The sequence below is a fragment of the Crocuta crocuta genome, unplaced genomic scaffold (genome assembly GCF_008692635.1).
Source record: "Crocuta crocuta isolate KB4526 unplaced genomic scaffold, BGI_CrCroc_1.0 scaffold674, whole genome shotgun sequence".
NCBI classification, from domain to species: domain Eukaryota; kingdom Metazoa; phylum Chordata; class Mammalia; order Carnivora; family Hyaenidae; genus Crocuta; species Crocuta crocuta.
This window is the reverse complement of record NW_027527972.1, coordinates 1,111,471-1,132,929: the sequence shown is the minus strand read 5'-3', so window position 1 is coordinate 1,132,929 and position 21,459 is coordinate 1,111,471. Positions and strand designations below refer to the sequence as shown.

Here is a 21,459-nt window from a genome sequence, read left to right as displayed (position 1 = left end):
TATTACACTATATGTTAACCATTGGGAATTTTAAAAATTGGGGGGAAAAACCTCTTGTTTTAACTGAGTAACTTTAGAAAATACAGTTAAGATAAAGAAATTTTAAAAAAGGTGTTTTCTAACAGCAATGTGAAATATTAAAGCCGCAATCACCAAAATTAGGTTGTAGGTTTTTATATAGAAAGACTATGTAACAAGTACAGCAGGCAAATAATGGTCCCCCAAAGATGTCTGCATCTGAATCTCTAGAGTCTGTGAATATGACACCTTACATGGCAAAGGTCTCTGAGTTTGTGATTAAAGTTAAGGACCCAGAAATAGATGATCCTGGATTGTCTGGGTCAGCCCAATATAATCACAAGGGTCCTTAAGTGCTGTCATCAGGGAGGGAGATTTGACTGCTAAAGGGTTAGGAACATGTAACATTACTGCTTTGACTATAGGGGAAGGGGGGCCCTGAACCAAGGAATGTGGGCCACTTCTGGAAGCGAGAGGAGGGAAGAAAAGTGATTCTCTCCATGAGTCTGTAGACAGAAACTCAGCCCCCCTGGCACTTTGATTTCAGCTATAATTAATTATACTAGGCTTAGTGCAAAATGTGCTGAGCGAATCTCACAGTTGCAACAGTTAATGAATTAAGTGGATGGGCCGACTCATTGAGGTACAGAAATGTCTCACTGCTAAATATACAAGTGCCTCTAAACTGAAAAGTAAAATGAGGAAGATGAGCAAAAGTTATGTCATGTAGTAAAGTGAGGCGATCATGCAGGAACTTTTACCATCACCTCCAGGTTCCTAAAAAGTGTTCTCAGAAAAGAGTATGAATTTTAATGACACTGAAGGATGAGGGGTATTTTATGTAAAAAGGAATTAGAGCTGGCATGTTAGTTTCCTAATGCTGTTGTGAAAACTATCATAGATCCTGAGACTTAAAGCAATCCAAATTTCTTCTGCCTCAGTTCTGGAATCTGGAAGTCCCAAATCAAGGTGTTGGCAAGTCTACACTTCCTCTGCAGGCTTCAGGGGGAGAATCCTCCCCTCTTCTTGCTCTGGTAGTGGCGTTCCTTGGCTTGTAGCTGTAACCCTTGGGTTTCCCGTCCGTCTTCACATGATCTTCTTCGTGTGTGTACGATCTCACTTTGTCTAACACTTGAGATGTCTAATACCTGAATAATTCAGGACAATCTTTTCATTTCAAGACCCTAATATAATCATATCTATAAAACCTTTAAGATAGAAGGTGATATTCACAAGTTTCAGGGCTTACGACCTAATATCTTTGGGGCCACCATTCAGCCCACTCTATAATTGATTTCTGGAGTGCTGGTAACTGCCTTTTTAAAAAATATGGATATAATACTCAGTTGTATTTAGGTTATAAAACATGTCTCACCTCAGAGCTACTGAAAGAGAAACTGCATTTTAACAAGATCCCAAAGGGACTTCTGTGTGTATTAAAATTTGAGAAGCACTAGTCAAGAAATATTTGAAGGTAATGTTGTCATAACTTATGAGTGGTTGGATGGGGTGTCTGGAAGTGAAGGAAGATTTGACTCCTGCTGTATGTGAAATGTGATAAGGGGCTGGTCTGGAACTGAAAACCGAGAGTAGTAATACTTGGTTAGTCCAGCATAATGGGGATGAAATTGTCACACCCTTATTATATGTGCCCCCTCCTCTGTCACAGCAAGCCTAAATGGAGACTAGTCCAAGGAAGCCACTGAATTTTTTGGCTGAAATGGGCACAATCCGATTGGATGCTCAGCGGAAATTCTTTTAGTCATAAAATTGGGAGCATCCAAAACACTTTGGCCTCTCATGAGGCATTAGCCGCATAGCTGTTACAGCCTAATGTTTTTTCGCCTCTACACAGGAAGCTTTTCCCTTTTTTGGAATAGGTCTATTCTACCAGATATGTAGTCTACTAGAAATCTAGGTCCAGATTTTCTCTATAGGGTATATCCCACCGTTTGCTCATATTTGAAGCTCCATATTTGTGAAAATATCTCTAATAATCAAGCAGTCATTTGTATTGGGGGAGAATCATAATGAATGTATGAAATATTGAGAAAAATCCCCAGATATACCTTTAATCAACACGTTATATATTTCTTCAGCTTATTAGAGTTGTCAAGTGGTAACACAATTGTCCCATTTATGTTTTGCGTCTTCTCTTTCTCCTCCTGATTTCTTCAAAGTACCTGCCATAAATAGTGTGTGGCACATAGTAAGTTCAGTACAAGGTATTTCTCTCCCTGTTCACAAAATGACTGATAATGTAAAAGTAACAATGAAGCATGTATCTGGAAAGGGCAAGATGAGTGTATGTGTGTGGCGATGAAGGGCACATCACATGGGCTCATAGATCCCAAATAAGCAAGTGTTAATTTCATCTATCAATATTTAATATACTTTTAGGGCCAAAAACCTTAATATGTTTGTCTCCACTAAAACACTCAAACTAAAATGATAGCTCTTCATAAAACAAAGGATTATGGGCTTGTGAATTGTGTCCTTTATTATCTGAAATGTTTGACCCACTTTTGGTTCCTATGTTCATTAAATACTGCAAAGTCTGTTTTTGCATAACCACCTGCTAATTGGGGAAACATTGCAATGTATGGTCAAGAAAATATAATTGACAAAAGTTATAAACTGACAAAAGTTAAAATGTAGTCTTTGCTTCCAGTTACGAATACTTCACATTTAAACTCTTTTATTTTGAAGACTCAGATCTAGAAACATAAAAAAGCAAAACAAGTCAAAAGTAAAAGAGAAACACCTGCTTTTACCAAAAAAAAAACCCCAGAATTTTTAAACTAGATATTTCTAAATGGTAATAATATATCAAATCTCTTGAAACTGTTGAGACATACTATCCGTTACAATGTAAACATAAAATGGCGATTTATTTTATTTTATTTTTGAGAGAGAGAGAGAAAGGGACAGAGCACGAGCAGGGGAGGGGCAGAGAGACAGGGAGACACAGAATCTGAAGCAGGCTCCAGGCTCTGAGCTGTCAGCACAGAGCCCGATGCGGGGCATGAACTCATGAGCCATGAGATCATGACCTGAGCTGAAGTCAGATGCTCAAGCCACTGAGCCACCCCAAAATGGTGATTTTTATAGTGGAATCTCTTTGATAAAAACATTTACTTAACCTCACAACAGATATATCTGTAATAGAAAACTTTCTCTAAGTAGGACCTCAACTTTTATGATACCAAATATTGCTCTGGAAGTGAATTAAAAATCATCTACTTAACACTTAAGCAGTCAAGATTAGAATAAACACTCTTAGAATAAACACTCTTAAATCTTTACATTTTAAATTAAAACCAAATTAAGGAAAAACCAGAACTTTATATTTGCTTTAAAGTAGAATAGTTTGGAAAATTTTATGTAATTTTTTGTGATCAGCAGCCACAGTCTTTGTCACTTTTTTTTCTGAGCCATATTTCATTTTGGTGAACATGTGTTTTACTTTCCTTTTAATCAACAAATTTACATGCACCGTTTTAAGTAATGCAAATATTTTTCAATGCAGTATAATAGGAAATAGTAAAGCAAGACATAATTTAGATCTAAAAACTTCCCTTGGGGTATATTTATTGCCTCTGAGAACTGGCACCAGGTTGTACATCATAGACTACAACACGAATGGTGCCTGCTGTAGTTACGCAGTGAATATCCTACATCACTGTACATGACAGCCTTAACTAATGGACACACGGGAGGCTAATTCCATTGGGGGGTAGGACTTAAAAGTCCATGAGAATTAACCAACAAATATTTTGGAGCATCAAAGGAGTAGAAACCCATTCATATTGTGCTCATTGTTCTGACACATGTTTTCTGTGGAAGTCTTATTTGGAAAGAGATTCTGTAATCTTGCCATGACCTAGATTTATTGTGAATGGGCATAGTATCATTCTGACATGCAAAATTGTTTGGAACCCTATTAACGAGTGCCAGTTCCTGCTGATTCAAGAAATTGTGTTCTCTCTTTCACTCAACAGTAACTCGCTCAGGAGTGATGAGAAATGTATTATGTTTTTAAACAGTTAACAAGAAGGCATAGAAAATTCTTTGATGTTAAAATGGTACGTCCTCAATGGATAGTACCAGTGTTACACATTTGGAAGAGTAATGATATAGTTTTTATTATTAAAATATCTACAATATGAATGGAGATAAATACTAGAGACTAATAGTTGTCAAAGTTTACTGTATAGAAATATCATTTGAAGCCAGTTGAACTGAGGTTTCTGGGCCACACTCCCAGATACTCTGATTTAGAAGCATGGGAATGGACCAAAAATTTGCATTTTAATAAGCTCTCTCAGATTCCTAATGCCAGCAATTTTGCTCACCCATTTTGAAAGACGCTGCCATAAACTGTATATAATGGTGGCTCATAGCCCTGGCATCTCTGAGAAGTTTAAGAAAATTACAGATAGTTCTTCCTATATTTACTTCACGCAATGAAGTCCAGGCATGCTTAGATTTTTAAAATTCTACAGGTGATTCTGATCTGCAACTAGACTGAGAAACACTAGTAAATAGAATTAACTTCCATTTGCTGTNGGGGGGGGGGAGAGGGGGAGAGAGAGAGAGAGAGAGAGAGAGAGAGAGAGAGAGAGAGAGAGAATCCCAAGCAAGCTCCACACTGTCAACAGAGAGCCCACTGAGGAGCTCAATCTCATGATCCGTGAGATCATGACCTGAGCTGAAACCAAGACTTTGCTGCTTAACCAACTAAGCTACCCAGGTGCTCCTTTTTTCCTGTTTATTATTAAATGCTTTTAATAGCTGACTTATTTAACCTACAAAAAAATAGTAAAACCTCTTTCAAAATTTAGATAATGAAACTAGTAAATTAGATAAAGCATCCATTTCCACTAAAGTGTTCTACAAATATTTTCATTATCTTAATCCTCATTTCCAATCTATCCTCTCCCATTCTTCTTCAGGAAATGCCCATACCATCTTCCCAGTTAAAGAGAAACTGCCTAGGTACTAGTTATGAGCATGGATTTGGGAATGAACAGTCTTTGATTGCAGCCCCTTTTCTGCAATTTCCTATCCACATAGTCCCCAGCATTTCTAAAATAGTAAATAATTATTGTGATACTTAAATGAGATGACTTATATAAAATGTAACATGCTAAATGCAATCCCTTAAAGAGCCTTTTAAATAAGTCAGTTAATGATTGTCTTCATTCTTAATTCCTTGGTCTTCCCATAGATGGTCACCATTTTCTGACTCTTCTACTTGTTAAGTAGCCGAAGTTATTGCCCACTTGTATCTATTCTTATTTACATTACCTTACTCCAGCCAAATCACCCCTTACCTGGATTACTACAATCAGCTGAGTTCCTTATTTTCAGGATTACTCCTTCTAGTTGTAACCGGAGACATCTAACATGCCAATTCCCCACTAAAGTCATTCAATGGCTGACTTCTGCCCTAGGGAGAATCTGATCTTCCTAACAGAGATCTTAGATCTTAGGTCTTCCTAACTTAATTGATACTCCTCATTCTAGTTCCTTCCCAACCCTCCAGTCTTGCCTCTTATACTTGATTACCACACTTTAATTTCAGACCATATTGAACATTTTTCATTCCTGGAAATGACAGACTCTCTTTCTAGATTCTCTTTTATTTCTGGGTCTATGTACAAATATTCCCTCTGCCTAAAACCACATCTCAATTTCTCCTCATCTTTTTTACCTTTTTCTGGAAGCTTATCCTGCCCTTAGACTAGGCTTGATCATTTTTCTATGGACTAGTCTCCTTTAAATACACACCATATCTTATTTTGTTTATTCATTTGAGTTCTCATATGGGGGTCTGGATAGTTCTCACAAACATTATTTGACAACTGAGAATCCTACATTTTTTTTTAATTTGATACTTTACAAAAATAAAATATATTCTAGAATAGCTGGATGACTATGCATTTTAGCATCTGTACTTTTAATATTTTATTGTAAAATATACACAACAAAATTTGCCATCTTAACAATTTTTAAGTGTGCAGTTCAGTGGTATTATGTACATTTATAGGGTCGTAAGCCTTCACTGCCATCCATCTCCAGAACTTTTAATCTTGAAAAACTGAAACTTTATATGCATTAAACAATAACTTCCCACTTGTTCCTTCCTCAGCCTGTGATAACTATTATTCTACTTTCTGTCTCTCTGATTTTCCCTACTCTAGGTACCTCATATAAGAGGAATGGTACAGCATTTGTAGTTTTGTGGGTTATTTCACATACTGCTTTCGAGATTCTCCACGTTGTAGCATATGTCAGAATCTCCTTCCTTTTTAAGAATAATAACATTGTTATAACTATCTACAACATTTTGCTTATCCATTCGTCCATGTTTTAGCTACTATGAAAAATGCTGCTATGAACATGGGTATACAAATATCTCCTTGAGATTCTGCTTTTAATTCTTTGGGGTACATATTCAGAGGTAGAATTGCCAGATCATATTGTATCATGCTATTTTCTGTTTTTGCTAATTTGCTTGTTTTTGGTAGTAGCTATTCTAATGGGTGTGATGTTGAATCTCATTTACATTTATTTATTACATTTATGTGTTTATTTGTTTGTTTGTTTCTTTGTTTTGAGAAGGAAACGTGAGCAAGGAAGGGGCAGAGAGAGAGAGGGAGAGAAAGAATCCCAAGCAGGCTCTGTGCAGTCAGCACAGAGCCCGACAAAGGGCTTGATTTCACAAACTGCAAGATCATGACATGAGTCTAAATTTTTTTAAATGTTTTATTTCTGAAAGAGAGAGAGAGAGAGAGAGCAGGGGAAGGTCACAATGAGAGGGAGATACAGAATCTGAAGCAGGCTTCAGGCTCTGAGCTAGCTCTCAGCACAGAGCCTACTAGGGGCTCGAACCCACTAACTGAGATCATGACCTGAGCCGATGGCGGATGCTTAACCAACTGAGCCACCCAGGCACCCCGACCTGAGTCTAAATCAAGAGCCAGATGCTCAACCAACTGAGCCACCCAGGCACCCTTATCTTATTGCAGTTTTGATTTCTATTTCCCTAATGATTTTGAACACTTTTCATGTCCTTATTGGCCATTTGTATATCTATTTTGTAGAAATATCTGTTCAAGTCCTTTGCTGATCTTTGAAAATATTTGTTATTTTTTGTTGAGTTTTAGGAATTCTGTTTATATTCAGGATATTAACCCTGAATATAGGGGACTTGCAAATATTTTCTTCCATTATATAGGTTGCCTTTTTATTCTGCCAATAGTGTCTCTCAATGGACAAAATTTTTAAATTTTCATGAAGTCCAATTTGTCTATTTTTTCTTTTGTTGCCTATGCCTTTAGGGTCATATCCAAGAAATCATTAACAAATTTAATATTGTAAAGATTTTGTACTATGCTTTCTACTAAGAGTTTATAGTCTCAGTTCTAATATTTAATTCTCTAGTCCATGTTGAGTTAATTTTTGTACATGGTGGTAGGTAAGGGTCCAATTTCACTCTTTTACATGAATATCCAGTTACCAGTACCATTTGTTGGAAAAAAAAAAAACAAAAAACAAAAAAACAGAACAAAACTATCCTTTCTTCATTGAATGGTCTTGTCATTCTTCTCAAAAATCATTTGACTATATATGTGAGAGTTTATTCTGGGGACTTTATTCTATTCATTAGTATATGTATCTGTCTTTGTACCACACTATTTCTATTACTATCACTTTGTAATAAGTTTTAAAATCATAAAATTCCAACTTTGTTCCTTTTTTAGATTTTTTTTTTGCAATTTGACAGAACACAATGAATTTTAGGATGGATTTTTCTATTTATTCAAAAAACATCATCATGACTTTGATAGGGATTGCATAAAACCTGTAGATCACTTTTGGTAGTATGGACATTTCAACATTAAGTCTTCCAATCCATGAACATGGACTGTGTTTCCATTTACTTAATGCTTTCTTTAATTTCTTTCTGCAACATTTTATAGTTTTTAGTGTACTAATTTTTTTACCTCCATCAGTTAATTCATAAGAATTTTATTCTTTGTGATGCTATTGTAAATGGAATTGCTTTATTAAATTTCTTTTTGAATTGCTCATTATTAGAGCATAGAAATGCAGTTAATTTTTGTGTATTGACTTTGTATCCTGATATTTGGCTGAATACATTTATTAGTTCTCAGATATTTTTGTGGAATCTTTAGGGTTTTCTACATATGAGATCATTATCATCTGAGAACAAAGATAATCTTAGCTCTTTGTTTCTAACTTGGATGCCTTTTATTTTTTGCCCAGCTGTTCTTATTAGGAACTCTAGTACTATATATTTTTTTGGTCCCATTGAATAAAATAACATTTAATTTTTGAACACTGATGTTTCTTTCAAATTTATACCATTATCAAAGGTTATATAATAATCATTTTCTATGTCAATTGTTACCTGTTTTTTGAGTATTTTTAAATTTTTTATTCAAATTCCAGTTAGTTAACATATAGTGTAATATTAGTTTTAGGTGTACAATACAGTGATTTAACACTTCCATACATCACTGGGTGCTTATCACAAGTGCATTCCTTAATCCCCATCACCTATTTGACTCACTCTCCCTCCCCCCCTTTCATTTCCCCTCTGGTAATCATCAGTTTGTTCTCTATAGTTAAGAATCTATTTCTTGTTTTGCCTCTCTCTTTTTTCCCTTTGCTTATTTGTTTTGTTTCTTAAATTCCACATATGAGTGAAATCAAATGGTATTTGTCTTTCTCTGCCTGACTTATTTTGCTTAGTATAATACTCTCGAGCTCCATTCATGTTGTTGCAAATGGTAAGGTTTCATTCTATTTTTATGAGTGAGTAATATTCCTTGCATATATGTGCCACATCTTCTTATTCATTCATCATTCGATGGGCATTTGGGCTCTTTTCCATAATTTGGCTATCGTTGATAGTGCTGCTATAAACACAGGGTGCATGTATCACTTTCAATTAGTATTTTTGTATTCTTTGGGTTAATACCTAGTAGTGCAATTGCTGGATCATAGCGTAGAATGGCTGCACCAGTTTGCATTCCCACAATAGCGCAAGAGGGTTCCCCTTTCTTCACATCCTTTCCAACACCTGTTATTTCTTGTGTTGCTGATTTTGGCCATTCTGAGATGTGTGAGGTGATATCTCATTGTAGCTTTGGTTTGTATTTACCTAACGATCAGTGATATTGAGTATCTTTTCATTTGTCTGTTGGCCATGTGGATGTCTTCTTTGGAAAAGTTCCTATTCATGTTGTCCTCCCATTTTTAATTGGATGATTCATTTTTGGGGTGTCGCGTTTTATAAATTCTTCATATATTTTGGATACTAACCCTTTGTCCGATATGTCGTTTGCAAATATCTTCTCCCATTCAGTAGGTTGCCTTGTAGTTTTGTTGATTGTGTCCTTCATTATGCAGAAGGTTTTTATTTTGAAGAAGTCCCACTAGTTTATTTTTGCTTTTGTTTCCCTTGCCTCAGGAGATATTAGAAAGAAGTTGTTATGGCTTATGTCAAAGAGGTTACTGCCTGTGTTTTCTCCTGGGATTTTTATGGTTTCATGTTTCACATTTAGGTCTTTAATCCATTTTGAATTGACTTTTGTGTATGGTGTAAGAAAGTGGTCCAGTTTATCACTATGTTGAACAGGAATGGTGAGATTGTTCCTTCCTTTATTCATGATATTAGAGAAAAAGCTTTCAGTATTTCACCATTGAGTGTGACATCCACTGTGGGTTTTTCACATATGGCTTTTATTGTTTTGAGGCAGTTTCTAATGATTCTTAGTTTGTTGAGTGTTCTTATCGTAAGGAACATCATTGAAATTTCTCAAATATTTTTTCTGCATCAATTGAGATGATTTATCTAGTTATTTTCTTCCATTTTAGTGTAGAATATTAATTATATAAATTGATTTTCATATGTTGAACCATCCTTGCTTGGTCATGATGTGTGAGCCTAGTTAATGAATGCAGTTTGATAGTATTTCATAAAGATTTTAGCATCAGTGTTCATATTTACATTTGCTAAGATTTTTGCTTCTCCATATGGCTTCAAATTTCTGTCTAATATCTTTTCATTTCAATTTGCAGGATGCCTGAGCACTTCTTGCAGGGCAGGTCTAGTGGTAATGAACTCTGTTAACTTTTTAAATCTGGGAATATCATAGTTTATATTAATGTTTATAATGTAGGTCTAAATGAATATCAAATGTGTGACTATATGATGAATCAATGAAAGCTTCATGCGAATGAAAATAAAAGCGATTTCCTCTCTGACATTTTATTCTGAAAATTTATAAACAAGCAGAAAAGTTCTAAGAATTATATAGTGAACTCTCAGACACCTGGTGCCTAGATCCTATAGGTAACATTTTTGGAAAAGACTTTTCAAATATAAATTATATGACTTCCTAGCTGGGTAACCATGGGCACCTACTTAACCTCTTTGAACTTCAGTTCTTTCTGGAAAAGAGGTATAATGAAAGTGTTTATGCAGTCTTGTAAAGCTTAAATTATATAATGAATGCAGAGTACTTAATCCACTACCAGACACAAAACAGATATATTCAGTCAGTGTAAGCTATGGTAATCAATATTTCTTAAATGAAGGAACGAAAAAAATATATAATAAAGTTCCTGAATTTTCTAAAGGAAATTTAACATCTATATTTCAGCTGTTGGATGTAGAACAGGGGCATCTTTATTTAAGGATAAGCATTCGGAAGAATATGAAAACAGAAAATTTTCTTAATCACTGTATAATGTGCCTATATAAGAATTGTACCAAACCAGTTATCTTCCACTTAAATGTTTCCAGTTACATACAGTGAGACAAGGTCTCCAATACGTCCCTTGGGTTTCTTTCATAAAAACATAAAAGGACAAAATGGGCGAAATGTTCTAGTCTCCAATTCATTAATATGTAGCAGAGACTACTGGCCAAACTGATTTCAATTGTCTGTTGCAGCAAAGAGGGGTGGAATGGGAGGTAGATGGGGACTCAAACAAGGGTGAAACGGGACACAGAAGGTCCTTGGAACAACCCAAACTCATACCCAAGCCTCTCGGTCTCTCCAGGTTCCATCGCGGTCCCTCAGATGTCGCAAGGGCATGTGTTTAGGGTTAGGGCAAGGCAGGAGGTGCTAAGTAGGTCCAGGCGAGATTCTTTAAGGCAAATTGGCTTTTCTCCAGCTTCAGTTTTCACATACTTTCTGCAGCTGGATTGCAGCCCAAACCACAGCGGGTGCATTCTCTCCTGCTCAAGAGCAGTTTGGACAACAGGTTTCCCCTGCTATCTCAAAGAAGGGCATTCCTACAAGAGCCCTGTAAGCTGATATGGCCTAAAGTGAACAAGCGGTTACTGTTACTTATAGGGAAACATTTTGAGCCTTCCCAGACCCCAAACATAACCTGTTAGGCTTTTCTCGTCTTGCTAACGGATGCACAAAATAAATTCAGGTAAAGCACAAGTGCTCACAGACACAGTCCAAAGACGTGATGGTTTGATGCTGAGACTCAGAGTCGTTGGGGGAAGGAGACTGGCAGGACCCCTCTTCTGCTCAGGCGACACACTGCCTGTATAACTCGCTGCAAAACAAACGCTGAATGTCATCTGAACTTTTCACCTTTTTCGGAAAAGTGAAAAATCGAAAAATCGTCTTCAGATTTCTTTTGATTAGCGCAAACAGGTACTGATGTAGGTCTTTCATAAAGGTGAAGAGACGCATTGAGAACTTTCAAAAAGCAGGGGATGCAAGTGATTTTAAGGAACGTCTGAAAGATGCATTTTGCCAATGAGAAAGAAATAGATAAAAGATTTTAATATGCTAGAATCACTAAACCGCAATTTTAGAGACAGTACCCAAATTTTTAGTCATTTTTTCTCACTGAAGATTACTGAATCATTGACAAATTCAGAAGGAAGACATATACAAGATAGGTTATACAATATTGTACAAAGACCACACTATAGTAGAGGTTTGGAATCTAGTATCCATCCTCACTCTGTCCCTATTATATGGTCCTTAGTTATATTACGTTACATCTGTGGGTTCAATAGTTTTCTATTGTTATGCCCTCTTCTGCATCTCACTTAGTTCAAAAATACTGTAAGTGAATTTAATCTCATGTTTTCAAAGGTGCACAATTATAAAGATCAGCTTTCCTTTATTTCTACGATCATGAACAAGTATTAGTCAAAAACACTGAGGGCACTGAATATTTTATATCCCAAGCCAGCTCCTTAAAGAAGTAAATTATTGTATCTGAATGTATTTCAAGTTAGTTACTTTCATAACATGGTGAATGTTATTATATATATTCCTATTGACCCATTACCAACTGAAATCTTATTTTCTGAATTATTTAGAAAACTCTTTCAGACTTGAATTCATGGAAGAAAAAAAGACCTGTGTTGTCAATTCCAAGAAACCCAGTTCTGAAAAGTTTTCAAACGTTAGTGAAGGCTTTTTTAGGTGACTTGAATGCACCTGCCTGATCAGACCTTCAACAAAGTATTTTCATTGGCAAAAATGTAATTTATGAATAAATAAGAAGTTGGATCCTAAGAAACTGTAATAATAAGCTCCAAGCCTTCAAGTCTTTGTGCAGAGGCTTGCTCACAGTTTCTACCAAACTTTTGCAAAATTAATTTCAGTAATCCAAGGGCTTGGGATACAAGGGGATGAGTGCATACAGAGGCCTTTTCACACGTTGCTCACCACAGTCAGCGGTTCTTTTCTTTTAGCGCTCTTGGCAGTCCAGCAGGCCCTCAGGAGGGTCCTTGGTAAACTTTGTTCGTGTGCGTGTGTGTGTGTGAGTGTGTGTGAGTGTGTGTGTGTGTGTGTGTGTGTACTGAGCCGGTGGATGGCTACCCATCCAGCCCCAGTCAAAACGTTTCCCCTTGGATGAACAATATCGCACTGTGAGTGTTCTGCAGGTGTCTTTGGGTGTCAGCTGGCCTCTGTTTATTATTGGTGTGCTGTGTACAGGGAGGCCGAGCCGGCCATCAGTAACAAGTCTCTGCAAATGGGTCAAGGAAATGAAAATAAAGCCTGTGCAGCAGGAACTTTTAGGGTCTGGGGTTTTGCTGGCCAACTCCGCCTGAGTTCCTCCTTAGGTGCTACTTTAAAATTGCTACTTGTTTGACTTGGATGAGACTTCACATGGCAAGGCCGTGTGAGATACGTGAAGGGGGTGCAGCTGGAAGCAGGTGTGCTCCCTTTTCATTTCAGCTTTTACCAGAACACATCCACTGCTTGGTTTTGAGGCATTTCTCTTCCTCAGAAGTCTGTTTGTAGAATTTGTTTTCCAGAAATGGGGGAGGGGGCCTATTTAAAGGAGTTAGGAATCATTCGCCTGGTTTGGCAGTATTGTGTGTTTCAAATCTATTGCTCAGAGTCAAATAAAAAGAAACAAACATCTTTTACAATTTGAAATCGTTTCCTTCTCAGCTTACATTTTCAGTGACCCAAGAATAGGAAGGGAGCTTCCTTATCAAGATTGCTGTGTGATGCATTTCCAAAACACACAAAAGGTCACTGGTTTACCTACTAGGCTGCCTCATAGTCACATATGCAAAGTTTAATATCTTAACTACAATATTCAAAAACAATTTCTGCTGAAGAAATTGCTCATTCATAGAAGTTACTTAGCACAATTTTTTTAAAAAAATTCTTTTAATGTTTATTTATTTTTGAGAGAGACAGACAGAGTGCGAGCTGGGAAGGGGCAGAGAGAGGGAGACACAGAAAACGAAGCAGGTTCCAGGCTCTGAGCTGTCAGCATAGAGCCTGATGTGGGGCTCAAACCCACGAGATGTGAGATCATGACCTGAGCCGAAGTCAGATGCCCAACCAACTGAACCACCCAGGTGCCCCTTAGCACAATTGTTTTATAATAAATTAGCTCTGTCATCTTTTATTGCCACTTTCCCTACAATTACTAATATTCAGGACCTTATTCACTACACTCAAAGAGATGTGATAAAGTTAAAAGTGGTTCAGGATTATTAGTCCGCAAATCTTTTAACTGGCTCTCAGGGCTTAAATATTTTCTCTCTGCCTAATGACATGTATTATCCAAAATGATGGAATATATCATTTGAGAAGTTGCTATTTATTCTATTCATAAAATCTATAGTCATAAATATCTTCATTCATCATTTATTCACTCACTCACTAGGCATTTATTGAACCACTAAACTGTGCCAGGCAATGTGCCAGGCAAGGCAGTGGGGACACAACAGGAATGATACCTCACTTGCACTTCCACTCTGACCCACAGCAACCAGAGGGACCCTTTTAAAACCTGACTTGATCACATGGCCCTTCTGCTTCAAACTGCTTCAAGCACCATGAAGGCTGGCTCCTCGCTCCCCGCCGCCACTCTCATCTCTTACTCTCCCCCTCCACTCACTCTGCTCCAGCAAGCGGCCTCCCTACTGTTCCTCAAACACACTAAGTATCCACCCTCAACTTCCAGTTCTACAAACTTTGTGCATTTCTCTGTTATCTTCACAAATTTATCTCCTGATCTTATTCTCTTCTTCCTGATCTCTACTTTGGTCTGATTTCCTCATTATGTTTGGTTTCATGAGGGCTGAGTTTCTATTGTTTCAATTTTCTCTCTTCTATTCCCTTGGTTTGGAATAGTCCTTCTACAGTAGAGATTCAATACATAATTGTTCAATGACTGAAGGGATGCATAAATATCTGGTCTTCAGTCCAGTTACAAAGATATGTGAGTAAATAATCATATCACCATAAATCATTTGAGTGTTATGGTACATGTTACAATGATCATACAATTGTCTATATTTCTTAAAATGCAAATCTACTAAAAGGTAAATCCACATGATATTAAACATGTGTTCAGAAGTCAAGGAAAACATCACTTTTTTTCAAGCTTTCTCATGTTACTAATATTTCTTTTGGCTGTTGTGATATAACTGCTTCCATCTGTAATTCTCTGATCACTTCCCCCCTCCAAAAAAACGGAAAACGAAGAAAGAGAAAGAAAGAAGTGAAGGAAGGGAAGGTGGGGAGGGAAGAAATGGAGGGGAAGAGAGAAAGAGAGAAAGAAGAAATGAAAGAAAGGAAGAAAGAATGAAAGGAAGAAAGAGAGGGAGAAAGGAAAGAAAAGAAAAAAGAAAAGAAAAAAGGAGAGGAGAGGAGAGGAGAGGAAAGGAAAAGAAGCAACTGTTTTCCAAGAATTTTCAGCTTCTTCTCAAGAACTCTGGCTACAATTTTGGACTTAATCTCAGGGAGACTCTTCTTCAGGCTTTGACTCTGTATGAGAATGCAGCCTTTTTAAAGGTCTCTAAATAGTAGGGGCATGATGTTGACAACATTGCTGTATTTGTGTTTCAGTTTTATATTAAGACTCTCATGGTACTTACTTAAGCTAAAAGCTTTTTTGGATTTTACAAACTGGGATGTTTCCCAATAGACTTTTCAGTTTAGGAAAATAGAAATGCTTAAAGACAGTATTCATACAGATCGTGCTTGTAGCCGGGAAATGAATAATTCTATTGCTCCCCTACTTATTCTTATTGAGATCATAAGTTATGTAATTTCCTCCTTCACACCATAAGAGATTTCTTTTTCTTTTGACTTGTCTAGACATCAAGTTAATTTTGACCACCTACCTGGCTCATTTGACCTGAACACTTACTTATTTCTGGTGGATGTGGTTAGCTCATTAATGTAGCTTTTGTCTGACTCCATTCTCTTGACAGTCTCCAAAACCAGTTGATTTGATCTCTTCTTTCAACCAACTCATTCTTGACACTCCTACCCAGAAGTCCTAGGTCACCTGCACTCCACTGCTGAGACTTGCCTTTAGTCGGTATTTTTATACCAAGGCTGTTCTAGAAACCTCCCTGTGACTTCTCTGAAACCCACAGACAGTTTGTTTTTACTCTGAATTCTTTGTTGCCTACTTGAATCCTTTATAAATCCCACACAGCTTCTTGAGGATTGATTGCACAAATTGTATCATTTTCAGCATTTTCTTGCCACACATTAAATCTATTTTATATACAACGACTTCCTAATACACCGAAATCAAAGAAAACCATTCTTCCAGTTCGTACACTGCACATGCCCATCAAGGCCTCTACACAGTCTGAGTTACATGTACCCTCTTCCCAAGCACAGCTTACGATATAGTGAAGTTCAAACATTTCCTTCCCCTCCGAGGCCATTTCCTTTGAGACACAGCCTCTCAGCTTCCCTCCCTGCAATGTGTGTCAGTCATTCAGGTGTCTCTTTTCTTTAAGAACTTTAATCAGTGAGTTTCATTTAATACAACTGAAATAATACCAAGACGACTTAATAAGCCAACATTTAAAAGGATGGGTAAAAGGACAGCATTTCAAAAGGGGGCAATGTGAAGCCAGAGAGAGGAGAGAGGGGATGGCTTGTCAGCCAGTATTTGCCATGATAGTATATATAATCCTGCTTGGTTTACTGGTACAGACTTATTTTATGGGTAATATATTTTCCAATCCCAAATCAAGGGCTACTAGGTAATTTTTTAATAAAAATTGTATATACTTAAGGCGTACATGATATACATATACACAGTGAAATAATTACTGTAGTCAAGCTAATTAACATGTCATCTCCTCACCTATTTACCTTTTTTTGTGATGACAGCACCTAAAATCTACTTTCTTGGCATATCTCCAGTATTCAGTACAGTATTATTAACTGTAGTCATCATGCCTGTACATTAGGTCTCTAGACTTACCCTATGTAACTTCAGTTTTGTGTCCTTTGACCAAACCTCCCCATTTCCTCCACCCTCTCCACTCCCAGTCCCTAATAACCACCCTACTCTACTCTCTGCTTCTCTGGCTGCTTCTTCTCCTCCTCCTCCTCCTCCTTCTTCTTCTTCTTCCTTCCTTCCTTCTTCTTCTTTCTTCCTTTTTCTTCCTCCTCTTTCTTCTCCTCCTTCTTCTTCTCCACCTCCTCCACCTCCTCATCCCCCTCCTCTCTTCTTCTTCTTTTTCTCCCCTCCCCCTCCTCCTATCCCTCCTCTCCTCCTATTCCTCCACCCCCTCCTCCTCCTCCCCCTCCTCCTTCTTCCTTTTTAAGATTTCACACAAAATGAGATCATACACTATTTGTCTTTTACTGACTTATACTTTGGTTGTTCTGATTTTCAAGCTTAAGGATTCTGTTTAGAGAATACTAAAATCACTTCAAGGAAAAATGGTACATTTCTATGGTACCAGGTGACATTAATACGATAACTCACTGTTTTTAGTTCCTTATGCCAAAGTGTTATCAAGGCCATCCGAATCTCTGTTTTGATATTTCGCTTTGATCTACTTTTTCCAATTTCAGCAAATTAGTGTACATCTAGATTTATTTTCTTTTCTTGGTGAGTGAAGAGGATTTTATATTACTTTGAAAGAATGTGAGAGAATCTAATGATACGTCAAAGAGAGGGCGAAGGAAGCATGCGTGGCTGACTAGGTATAAAGAACATTATAAAGCTATAATAACTTTATTATTCTATTGATAGCCAAGATACTGCCTGAGCAACAGAAACAAATATAACACACCCAAGTACATATAAAATAATTTTGCAACTGAAAAAAGTAGTATTTCAAAGCAGTCATAAAGGGATGGTTTGTTCAATAAAAGCTCTTGCAAAAAACCTGGCAAACTATTTGGGCCCAAACAAAAGAAAATAAAAACAAAATAGTTATCCTGTAAAATTGAAATAGGTTGTATATGGATTAAAGACGATCAAAATATAAAAGGAAAACTGTAAAACACTAGAAGAAAATAATGGACTAGAAGGAATCTGGGAGGGTAAAGCATATACTGAGTAGGCCACCAAAGTCATAAATGCGAAAACTGTTTTTTAATAAGTTTTTCTTAACAACATGATTTTAAAACATAGACAAAATTAAGAGACAGTGAAATGTTTGGAAAAAAATTTTTGGACCTACCTACAAAAATACTTTTGAATAAGAAATCATTCTAATCATAAACTGTGGGCCAGGTTTGTCCTAAACGCAAATCACTGGTTGCCTCTTCTCTCATAATGCTTCCAGTCTAGTGAAATTAAATAAGATATTATTTTATTAAGCAAATATTCACATAGATGAATATATAGTTAGAATCAGTGATAATTTCTGTGAAGAAAAATTGCATGATGATATAAGAAATAATACAAAGGAAATCTAATTTGTCTTTTCGGATCTAGAAGAACATATCAAGTTTGCTGCATTTGTAATATAGCTTTAGTATATTCATATTAATATCATGAAACCACTGATTTTAATTTATATATACATACTTACAAAGCATATAGAATATGAACATTTTTATATTTCATAGTATCACTTATGTCAATCCTTATATTAAATATTAGGTAAAGGTGATGCTTTTTTAACCCTCATCTTTAACATGGTCACTGGGTACAGGCTGCTCCCAGGGACAGGGTCTAACCTAAGCTACAGTAGCCTCTTTGGGTTGAGGGCATTGTTGGGAAGTGACTCAGCTGCTGGTAGTTGGGGAATTGATGTGCTGGATCTGAAGGAGAATGGGAGAGACCGCCATAGTATCCATTAAACTGATTGTTTCTTGTTGAGAATTACATGACATCAGTACAGAGTTATCAAAGGTCTTGAGTCATATTCACTATTGAATTTATCAATTTCTCCCTTAATAATGACAACAAAGGGAATGGATTTACATTAACACAATCTGTAAGAGAATTATATACACATCAAAGCTCTAATTTATTAATTTTCCCTGAGATATAGAGCTGCCACAAAGACCAAAATACTGTCTGGGCTGATAGTATATTCTCTACTAAGTTGGGGGAAAAAATCTCCTTTGAAGTCTAATTGATATTAAAAGTTTTCTTGGTTTGTATTGTTTCAGGAAAAAATGATGATATTAAAAGATATCTGCTTTCAAATGGAGACATTATGCCATTTTCTATATTAGAAAAGTTCATCTTCCTTTACTGCTCAAGATACAGTGATAATTTCTTTGTATCAAATTTTTCCCAGACTTCATGAAGATTCTACATTTTATTTTATCTTTCTTATTGTTTACAAGTCGGTTCTAGATGTGGAGGAATCATATCCACAATCATTTATAAATCATCTGCAGGGTGAATTGCTTTTGGGGAAATTTTTCATATATTTTATATGAATTGTTATTCCAAAGAGGGTGTCTTTTTTGTAAATGTATTTGCTTATTTTGAGAGAGAGTGTGTGTGAGTGAGGGAGGGACTAAGAGAGAGGGAGAGAGAATGCCAAGCAGGCTTCATGCTGTCAGGGCAGAGCCCCATGCAGGGCTTGAACTCATGAATCATGAGACGATGACCTGAGCTGAAATCAAGAGTGTGTAGTTTAACCGACTGAGCCACCCAGGTGCCCCAAAGAGGATGTCTTAAAAAAACAAAAACAAAAACAAAAACCTTATTATCAAATTCTGACATACTCTAATTCATAGACTTTCCAAGTTGTTTTGTAAGACATTTTTTGTCACATAGGAGTTTTATGATCACATATGCAATAATTTTCTGAGTTCAAAATATTTTATATTGATAGAACTATCTTTGGAAAGTAGCAAAATCTTTTTCATTTTTATTAAGTATTATAAAACATTTTATTGGAAAAATTATTCACTGTATTTCTTTATTCCTACCCTCATTCCTAGTTCAATTATGACTCCAGAGGGAAACACTATTAAAAATGTGATGGATCTCTTTCTAGTCCTTTATTTATACATTCACATTTATACAGATACATATACACAATGATCAAATATAAGTGTGACCATAACTAACAAATTATTGTACTTGTTATATTTTATTTTTAAGACTAGAAAACTTTTCAGGGTTCCTTAGAATATGCTTATGACAAATTCATGGATATAGTATCTATTTTAATAGATAAATTTAATCAATTCATATTTATTGTGATTGGCAATATTTTGCTATTTTGTTTTTCCTGCCATCTTATTAATTTTAAACTAATGCCCTCTCAGACCATGCTACAGCTTCTTTAATTTGGTGTTCTCCTCTTTCTTAAGTTCATTTCATGTTGTCGGTATCCAAACTTCTTACTATAGTAATTGTAAGTAATTAGAATAGAAATGGTCATTAGTTAGTGACTTTCTAACACCTGACTCTGAACACTGTTTTCAATTTTAGGAATTTCTTCCTTTCATTTCTTTGTTAATTTCTTTCCCTGCATTTTCTCAGTCCTTTCCGTCTAGAACTCCTACTAGGCTCATACAATAACATGTAAATTTATATTTTGTCTTTTGATTTCTATTTCATATTTTGCATCTTTGGATCTTTTTGTGTCACATTTTAGAGATTAGTTTGATCTTTTAGCTCATTAATTCAATCTTCAAATATATCTATTTTGGGCTTCAACCTTTATGCATGAAGCTGTCTTATTTAGATTACCACATATATCAATCAGGGTTCAACTATACTCTGGCTAGTCGAAGCAGACAACATTTAATAGACAGAATTTGATGTTTACAAAATTATCTGGAAGTTGGGATGAGCATTCTGTATTTGAGAAATCCAAAAACAACTCCCAGACATGATAGAAATGGCCAGGGGAGGGGCAGATGCTTTTAATATGATGGCGAATCTGCCACCACCATTGCTGGCTCCATGTCCAAATGGCCCAGCCACAGCCCAGGGATAAGGTACCATTACATTACATGCTGGCTACAAGACTATGCAGCCTCAGCCCTGACGTGTACCAGGAAAGAGATGTCACATGCTGCCTCTGAATGCCCACGAAGCCAGAGAACAGACACCTGGACATCTACTGGAGCTGCCGCAGGAAAGTCAAATGCCTCCTACTTGTATTGGCCAGGACACACAACAAAAGCAGCTAAGGTGTGGCCTCCACCTCAGCATGTTCACCATTGCCTTCCAAACCTCACACATTGTGTTCTCCTTTTAAAAAGCTAACTAGGTTCCACACAGAACTCAAGTGGTAAAGGGGTGTGAGAAATACAAACTTTCCAGTCCTGGTGTGCAACAGAGTATGCTACAAAGGAGTTGGAAGAGAGTTAAGAGAAAAGATCTGCAGCATTTGGCCACTTCGTATTTTTAATTTTACAGATTTTTATTTCTCTCTCATAGTAGCTTGACTTTATTTTATAGATGCAATATCTTCTCAACTCCAGGTACATTAAATGCCAATTTTAAAGCTTTTCTCTGTTTTTACTATGAACTCTTTCTGGTTGCTAAATCTTCCATTTGTTGAGTTTGGCACTTCTCTTAGGCTATTGGTTTTCATCAAATTTTGGCACATTTGGTTTATCTGCGTCTATTTGTACTTGATAACTCCAGTTTGCCTTTGGTGAATGTAGAGGCTGACCTGACTGCATTGGCCAACTTCTTGTGATATGT

At 36.5% G+C, this 21,459-nt stretch overlaps 1 protein-coding gene across 4 annotated transcripts in view; it reads right to left on the bottom strand.

The window, feature by feature from the left end:
* Positions 1 to 21,459, bottom strand: part of CFAP299 (cilia and flagella associated protein 299) — a 500,083-nt gene that overhangs the window by 36,898 nt on the left and 441,726 nt on the right. The window contains exon 4 of one of the 4 annotated variants that reach the window (XM_077752821.1): positions 2,149 to 2,201. The exons of the other annotated variants lie outside the window; for them this stretch is intronic. Within the exon in view, the coding sequence (XP_077608947.1) occupies positions 2,193 to 2,201 (9 nt within the window). The 3' untranslated portion in view covers positions 2,149 to 2,192. Of the gene's footprint in view, positions 1 to 2,148; positions 2,202 to 21,459 lie in introns of those variants that run through there. 4 annotated transcript variants of the gene reach the window in all.